The sequence below is a fragment of the Anolis sagrei genome, chromosome 1, assembly GCF_037176765.1.
Source record: "Anolis sagrei isolate rAnoSag1 chromosome 1, rAnoSag1.mat, whole genome shotgun sequence".
In the NCBI taxonomy this organism is placed as follows: Eukaryota; Metazoa; Chordata; class Lepidosauria; order Squamata; family Dactyloidae; genus Anolis; species Anolis sagrei.
Window position 1 is genome coordinate 246,187,968 of NC_090021.1, and position 8,725 is coordinate 246,196,692.

Consider the following 8,725-nt stretch of genomic DNA (forward strand, 5'->3'; position numbering starts at 1 on the left):
TGTTGAACCTTATTTCTCTCACAGTTAGCAGCAACTTCCTGTCATGCATCAGGGTGGCAATGCCATAGACATCACAAGGAGAATACCAAAGATCATCATAATTTCAGTATGATCTGGGGTGGCAATTTCTGCAACCTCTCTCACAAAAGTGAAAAAAATTTAGAAATGATAGCATTGACATACATAGTCAGTTTATTCCTGTCATGTGTGATTCAGCTATACATTTCTTTCAGCACACATGGATAACTTATAACACAAACTAAAATGAAATAGAAACGCATCACACAGACTAAAATGAAATAGATCTTTGCTGGCCAGTGGTTATATCCGTTTGCAAGTGCAAAATAGTTCTGTAAAACCATTACATCAACTTGTAAATATGTATAGAATTCTGTGACCATTCTGAGTACTGTGGATATTTGTGATATTTGTGAAGTGACACATGTCCAGATGAGAAGATGATAAAAAGTCTGTACACCAAAGCCTATGAGAAGCACCTTCAGGAGTTGAGTATTTTTACCTTGAAGAAGAAAAGATTGAGAGGTGATAACAACAGCCAGCTTAGATATTTGAAGGGATGTCATGTAGAAGATGAAGTGAGTTTGTTTTCTGTCTCTCTAGAACAGGCATGGCAAACATGGGCCCTTCAGGTGTTTTGGATTTCAACTCCCACCATTCCTAAGGGACCTCAGGCCCCTTAATTTCCCCCTTCAGTCAGGAAAAGGAAGAGGCCTGAATGGTGGGAGTTGGAGTCCAAAACACCTGGTGGGCCCAAGTTTGCCTATACTTGCTCTGGAAACAAGAACATGAACCAACCGATTGTAATTAAAGAAAAGAAAATCCACCTAAACATTAGGGGAAACCTCTTGACTGTAAGACCTACTCAACAATTGAATGGACTGCCTGAGAAGATGGTGGCCCCTCCTAATTTTTAAATTAAGGCTGAATGAGTATCTTTTGGGAGTTTTTTATGTTGGCAGGGAGTTATACTAGATGGCTCTTGCAACCCTTTCCAACTACAATTTCATTTGCATATACTAACAACTCCCAAGCCAACAAGGCCACACACCTAAGCTTGTACTCATGCAAATGCTACCCCGCCTTACAAGGACTGTGCATAAATTGTCATCCACTTTCCCCTCCCCAACTCCGATGGTTTTAAAAGGGAGATTAAGTATAGCTATGTCTGATACAACTATCAATGATACACAACTCATAATAACTTTCTTTGAGCTCCAATATTAAAATATGTGTATCTCTGCACATTGGTTGCCTGATTCCTATTCTGGTTGGGGATTCTCATAAATATTTCGATAGCCCTTGTGGGAAAGGACTGCCAAGCAAGCTACCCTTGTTGTCTGAGCCAGAAAACTGATGATGAAACATATAAGGTGGCAGAAAAAAGCGAAGCAGGAAATCCTTTGTAAAAATTAATTTATGTATATACAGTAGAGTCTCGCTTATCCAACATAAATGGGAAGCAGAACATCAAACAAACAAAAATGTCAGATAATACGAAGCCTCCTACTTTTACACATCCAACGCAATGCTAGACACCTAGAATACTAACAACATAGACTCAAAGGGGTAAGGCAAGGCAATGCCTTGGGGCTAGAGCAGACCAGCAGGAAGTGCCCGGATGCGGAAGAGGAGTGTGGAAATCACAGAGGGAAGAAGGGAGGATGCTTCCACTTCTGGTCCTGCCTCTTTTCCCCTTTCTTCCCTCCTCCTTCTCTTCCTCCTCTTGCCTTTTTCGCTTATTGGAAATGGAGAGTTGGAGAGCGTTCCTTTAATTGAAGGGGAAATGCTGAGGAAAAAGGGTGCGTCAGATAAGACTGTCTATCGGATAAGCAAAGGTCGGATCATGAGACTCTACTGTATGTATTTCAAATTTGTGTTTAGAGGTGTAGGTTTTTAATGGTTTGAACTGTTTTTAGTGTTTGGTTTAATTCTAGTTTAATGTTTATAGTCTTTTAAGTTTTATAATAAAGTTTATTAGCAATGTTTGCCACTTTGAGTCTCTGTTAAAAGAAAAAGTGGCAAATATAATAATATAACATAGGTTGTATGAGACAAATTGTGTAATTATGTAAATGCTAGAAAATGTTGTTCAAGTATGTTTATGTTTGTATGGGCATTGGCTTTTTTTTACTTGTGTATTTTCTGTTAAAAGTTAGATTTAAAAACTGGGGAAGAGAAGAAAAGAAGAAAATGACTGGGGTGATGCCAGGCATGCATGACTGGGGCCCCATCCATGAAAATGCAGATTGAACTGGATTATATAGCCGTGTAGATCAGGCATGGGCAAACTATGGCACTCCAGGCATTTTGGACTTTAACTCCCACAATTCCTAGCAGTCTACTGGATGTTAGGATTGTGGGAGTTGGGAGTCCAAAACACCTGATGGGCCAAAGTTTGCCCATGCCTGTTATAGTCCACTCCAATGCAGTTCAATCTGCATTGTATGGCAGCGCAGATGGAGTTGTCACAAATATAAATGCAAAGCCTTCCAGCCAAGTCTATTCCGACATTCAGCTACCAATATTCCACCTTGGTTAGACCACACCTGGCATACTGTGTCCAATTCTGGGCACCACAATTGAAGGGAGATGTTGCCAAGCTGGAATGTGTCCAAAGGAGAATGACTAGAATGATCAAGGGTCTGGAGAACAAGGCCTATGAGGAGTGGCTTAAAGAGGTGGGCATGTTTAGCCTGCAGAAGAGAAGGCTGAGAGGAAACATGATGGCCATGTATAAATATGTGAGGGGAAGTCATAGGGAGGAGGGAGCAAGCCTGTTTTCTGCTGCCCTGGAGACTAGGACGATGGCTTCAAACTTCAGGAAAGAAGATTCCACCTGAACATTAAGAAGAACTTCCTGTGAGAGGTGTTCAGGAGTGGAACTTTCAGAGTGTGGTGGAGGCAGGGGCAGCTCAACCCATTACGCAAAGTAAGCATTTGCAGTATAGTTGATTTTGCCCAGGGGCGCTCTTGAGGCGCTCTTGGGGGAAAATAGACCTTGAGATATGCGAGTTGTAGTTTCTGGGATGTATAGTTCAGTGGAGGCTCTTTCTTTGGAGCTTTTAAACAGAGACTGGACGGCCATCTGTCGGGGGTGCTTTGAATGCGATTATCCTGCCTCTTGGCCGAATGGGGTTGGACTGGATGGGCCACGCGCTCTCTTCCAACTCTATGATGATGTGGCGTTGGGAAGTCGGGACCCAGTGGGGGCAGTCAGGGCAAAAAGGCCACCAAGGACAGCGCTTTGTTCTCTCCTGTCGCTTGTGCCGAGTGAAACAAAGGGCGGCCTTTTCAGTCTTCGTAGCCGTCCAAAGAACCCACGGCTGGGTCATGGTGATAATATAAGGGAATCCAAAGGCTGCGTTGATGTCTTGGCAGCGACTGCGCACACCCAGCCTGGATGAACCCGGCCCCACCCAGGCGGAAACATCCGGCGCGAGGGAGAAGGGCAGAATCATTCCGGGGGAGGGGGCACTTCGCGGGGGCGGTGGGCGGCGGGGCCAGTTTAGAGGGGCGTGGTTTGTGTGCCTGGCCGGGGGCGGGGCTTGGAGAGCGCTCAGAAGGCTATAAAGGCTTCTCCCCGCGTGCCAGGTCTGCCAGTCCCAGAGGGAGAGCGGAGTGGGTTGTTCCGTGGCTGCGCAGCGGGAGACGCCTCGGTGAGCATGAAGGGCCCCGTGCTGCCTCCCTCGGGGGCCGCTCCTCCTCTTCCTGGCTCGGCGGGCGTGCTGCGGGCGGGGGAGCTGGAGAAGCGGAGCGCCAGCCTGCTGCAGCTGTGGAAGAAGAAGCGGGCGGAGCTGCGGGCGGACGGGCTGAGCCTCTTCTCGCCGGAGGGCAGCGGCGGGAAGGAGCTGCGCTTCGGCGCCATCCAGAAGGTGGACTGCGTGGAGCGGACCGGCAAGTACATCTACTTCACCATCGTCACCAAAGACCGGAGGGAGATCGACTTCCGCTGCCCCGGGGAGAGCTGCTGGAACGCCTCCATCACCCTCGCCCTCATCGACTTCCAGAACAAGCGCGCCCTCCGGGACTTCAGGAGCCGGCGGCAGAAAGAGGGAGAAGAAGAAGGGGAAGAGGGAGAGGAGGAGGAGGAGGAAGGAGGGAAGGCCCGGAAGGCCCCGCAGAGGAGGGAGCCCGAGCGCGCGCCCTACGCCCAGGCCCCCACGCGCCGGCCCAGGCTCGCCCGCGCCTCTTCATGACCAAGGTGAGCTGCTCCGCCCGGTTATTTATTTATCGTGTCAGGAGCGAACCAAACAGTTGCATCGCATTAAAACACACACACGCACACACACACAAAGTTTCCAAACTTGGCATTCCATTCCTTTGACCAGTAGCTGGCCACTTGGAGTGCTTCTGATGATACTATAAGAAGGTGCACCGGTAATAGTACGATAGGTTGTAGGTTTTTTCGGGCTATATGGCCATGTTCTAGAAGCATTCTCTCCTGACGTTAATCCTGCATCTATGGCAAGCATCCTCAGAGGTTGTGAGGTCTGACCGAAAACCCAGTGATTCCAGCCATGAAAGCCTTCGACAATACAATAGTATGATAGCTGGGTCCGCTACAGAGATGCCGCATCGCTCCTTCTGGAGCACTGTTTGCGCAAGAGAGACTTAGCTAATGTAAGCCAGGCCGGAGACAGAGAACATAGAAGGAATGGAAGAGTTCTTTAACAGTGAAACCCTAGCCCTGAACCGTATTGTAAGCCAAGCCCTTACTGTAACCCCAACCATAGCCCCTTGTCCTAACCCTTACCATCTCCTCCTTTCTATCCTTCCTTCGCTCTCCCCGCTCTCACTCTGCCCCCTCTCTTCCCTTATTCACAGCCGCCTTTGAGGCATCTCTGTAACGCTCAGAGCTTCCGGACCCAGCTATCATATCATCACCGGTCCTTCATTGTGCATGTGGGAGAGCTCAGGTTGCATTGTAGGAGGTGGTTTGCGGTTTGCTCATCTCCACACTCACATGTCATGGATTCCACTTTGTGGCCCCATCTTTTAAGGTTGGCTCTGCATCTCGTGGTGCCAGGGCACAGTCTGTTTAGCGTCTTCCAAGTTCCCCAGTTTCCTGTGTGCCCAGGATGGAGTCTCTCATTTGGTATCAGCCATTGATTGAGGTTCTGGGTTTGAGCCTGCCGCTTTTGGACTCTCACTTGCTGAGGTGTTCCAGAAAGTGTCTCTGTACAGTGCCTGCAGTCTGCTGGTGCCCCTGGACCACCTGCCATGGCTCAAGACAAGGCGCCCTGGGAGGGTGGGAAGGCACCAGGATGGACTCCAGTAGGGAAGGCTAAAGACCTGTTGACCTGAAACAGCCACAGTTCCATAGAATAGCAAACTTCAGCCCTCCAGGTGTTTTGGACTTCAACTCCCCAGAATTCCTAACAGTCTGTTAGGAATTCTGGGAGTTGAAGTCCAAAACACCTGGTGGGCCGAAGTTTGTCCCTGCCTGGTCTAGCTAGAGCCAGAATCCCATCATAGCACAAGCGGCATTGGGAGTTGTCATCCAAAGAAACAACTCCAAGATTGTTGTAAGTTTTCAAGGCTGTATGCCCATGTTCCAGAAGCATTATCTCCTGACGTTTTGCCTGCATTTGTGGCGTGCCTCCTCAGAGGTTGTGAGGTCTGTTGGAAACTAGGAAAATGGGGTTTATATGTCTGTGGAATGTCCAAGGTGGGAGAAAGAATTCTTTATCTTTTTGAGGCAGATGTGAATGCTGCAATTGGCCACCTTGATTAGTATTTAATGGCCTTGCAGTTCCAAGGTCTGGCTGCTTCCTGCGTGGGGGAATCCTTCGTTGGGCGGTTTCCTGCAAGATCTTGGACTGTTGCTCTGCACTGATGGATATGAAATGAATAATCAATGTATGCAGATACAGTGGTGTTTCCTAACTCATTGGGTGTGAGGTGTTTGCAATTACAAACTAAAGCAGAAGTGTGTTCCAGGACTTGCTCACCTTACTATTCATGGATGTGCTTGTGGTGCTCAGCTGCAAATGTTCTTGGTTGTGATAATAACCCAGAGGGAGTAGATTGTGCATGGAGGGATCTTGCACACAAACACACACCCCCAGTTAGGCCAATACAGGTTGCCGCTTTCCATTGACTTGAGAGCACAACTGGAGTGGCCCAGCACTCTTAACGGCTACCATGTCAGACTACACAGAGAAGCCACTGAAATCCACAAGCATGTGGGCAATTTCAACAGACAGGAGGAAACCATGAAAATGAACAAAATCTGGCTACCAGTATTTTAAAAACCCTAAAATCAGTAAATAAATAGCAAGACTCAACAATAGGGGAAATCCAGACAGGAAATAACCTTACAGGAAAAAATAGGGGAATTCCAGACAGCTAACACCTCCTGACAAAGAATTCCTCCAGGCAGGAAGCAGCCAGTCTTTGAAGCTGCAAGGCCATTCAGTGCTAATAAAAATGGCCAGTTGCAACATTCACACTTGCCTCAAGCAGACAAGAGTTCTTTCTCCCACTCTGGACATTCCACAGAGATATAAACTCCACTTGCCTAGTTTCCAACACTCATAACCTCTGAGGATGCCTACCATAGATGTGGGTGAAACGTCAAGAGAGAATGCTTCTGGAACATGGCCATACAGCCTGGAAAACCCACCTTGTTGCAGTTGGATGGGGATGACTGGTGAAAGAGAGACTGTACAGAGAAAGGTTGATCCTTGCCGGGGGGGGGGGGGGGGGGAGCTAGGACCCACACGTAGATGTTCCCGAAGCCAGTGTTCCTTGGTGCAAGTGGCTTACAGAGCTGTACTGGTACAAACAGACTCCTTTTATGGAGAAAACAAGATGATTCAGACATCCTCTTCCTGCCACATAGCCTGAACTAGACTAGCCATGTGGTGCGTGCTTTTGTTCCAACATAGTGGAAATCCTTTCTCTGCAATGTTAAAAGAAACTTACACTGGATGTGGAGAGAGAACAAAGGGACTCTTCTAAGCACTTAAGGAACAAAGGGGGGGGGGTTTCGAGTTCAGCAAGCTGAAGCAGCTGAGGGGGGAAAAGGAAGGGGCCTAAGGCCATTAGGAAATGTGGGAGTTGAAGTCCAAAACACATGGAGGGCCAAAGTTTGCCCATGCCTGCCCTAGTGGGTTTACATGGCCATGTGGAGATTTGAACCCTGATCTCCAGAGTCATAGCCCAGTGCTCAGACCACTGGCTTACGAAGGAGGAAATCTCACTGAGCTCAATGGACCTTGAATCAAAAATCAGCATTGCCTTGCATGTCATTTTTGTGATAATTTAGTGCAGGGTAAGCAACTTGTGATCCTCTGGATAATGTTAGACTGCAACTCACATCACTCCCGATTTACGTTGCTCATAATGGGATGATGCGGGGACTCCGATGTCAACAACTTCTTGAGGGGCACAAGTTCCCTGCTGTTTGTTACACATACAAGGCTTTGGAGGAAAGCATGATGGTAAAGGACTGTGGCTAGTGAAAACTTCATTTGATCAGAAAATGGGGGCACAGTCAATAGTTTTCTTTGAGGAAAATGTATTCACTGGGTTGCTATGAGTTTTCTGGACTGTAGGACCATGTTCCAGAAGCATTCTCTCCTGATGTTTCACCCACATCCGTGACAGGTGGTGAGGTCTGATGGAAACTAGGCAGTCTGTGGACTATCCAGTGTAAGAGGCAGAACTCTTGTCTGCTTGAGGAAGGTGTGAATGTATATCGGGACCAGCTAACAACTCAGGCAGGAATCAGCCAGTCTTTGAAGCTGCAAGGTCATTCAATGCTAATAAAGGCGGCCAATTGCAACATTCACACCTGCCTCAAGCAGACAAGAGTTCTTTCTCCCACCCTGGTCATTCCACGGAAATATAAACTTCACTTGCCTAGTTTTCAAAAGACCTCACAACTTCTGAGAATGCCTGCCATAGATGTGGGTGAAATGTCAATAGAGAATGCTTCTCAAACATGGCCATACAGCCCGGAAAACTCACAGCAACCAAGTGATTCCAGCTATGAAAGCCTTCCATAACAAAATGTATTCACTTTCATTTCCTTGATGGTTTTCTACTTTTCTCTTCCTCTAGAACTTAGCTTTGGATGGCAAACAAGACCAAGTGCCTTGGACTGGGATTCATTTGCACTGGAAGAAGGTACCAATGAAGGAAAGCAAAGCCGGGTGCCAAAAGCTGCCTAGATTTCATCAGATTTGATGCTGCTGAGCAGAATAGTCAAGTCTTTACTGAAAGGCATTTACTGACCAAAGAGACTTAGAAAACACACCGTCTGGCGAACAGAAAAGGAGACCAGCTTGCAAACTACTGTTTCATTTTCTATTTATAAAATGCAAAGACTGCTCAACTTCTCCAGATGGGGAAAAGAACATAATTTATATTATTTGTAGGATCTGTCTTTTGTATTTATTTTTGATTACTGCTTTTCAAAGGAGCACCTGTCTTTATGTTGCTTTTTTTCCTTTGATGTGGCCATTCCAAATAAATTATGTGAAATGTTCACTTTATTTTACCAAATGTCTGATGTGAATCTCTCCACAATTGTAATGAAATGCTGAATCGCACTCTCAGAAATCTGACACAGCAGTGAGATGTGCTCATCTGGACAATCTATTAACAGGAAAATTTGCTAGCTTGCACTAATCCAAACTTTCCACAGTAGGCTGGCTTGATCTAAATGCTCAAAGGGAAATGAGCATTTAGATCAGTG

General features: G+C 46.9%; 1 protein-coding gene across 1 annotated transcript; it reads left to right on the forward strand.

Moving 5' to 3' along the window:
* Positions 1-3,540: 3,540 nt before the first annotated feature.
* On the forward strand, positions 3,541-8,522 carry LOC132770931 (pleckstrin homology-like domain family A member 2). The gene is made up of 2 exons (XM_060768365.2): positions 3,541-4,222; positions 8,089-8,522. The coding sequence occupies exon 1, from the start codon at positions 3,684-3,686 to the stop codon at positions 4,215-4,217; it is 534 nt and encodes a 177-aa protein (XP_060624348.2). The 5' UTR covers positions 3,541-3,683; the 3' UTR covers positions 4,218-4,222; positions 8,089-8,522.
* The last annotated feature ends 203 nt before the right edge of the window (positions 8,523-8,725 follow it).

Bases quoted from the DNA above. Each gene is read 5' to 3' on its own strand.
- LOC132770931 (XM_060768365.2), top strand. From the start codon at position 3,684: ATGAAGGGCCCCGTGCTGCCTCCCTCGGGGGCCGCTCCTCCTCTTCCT.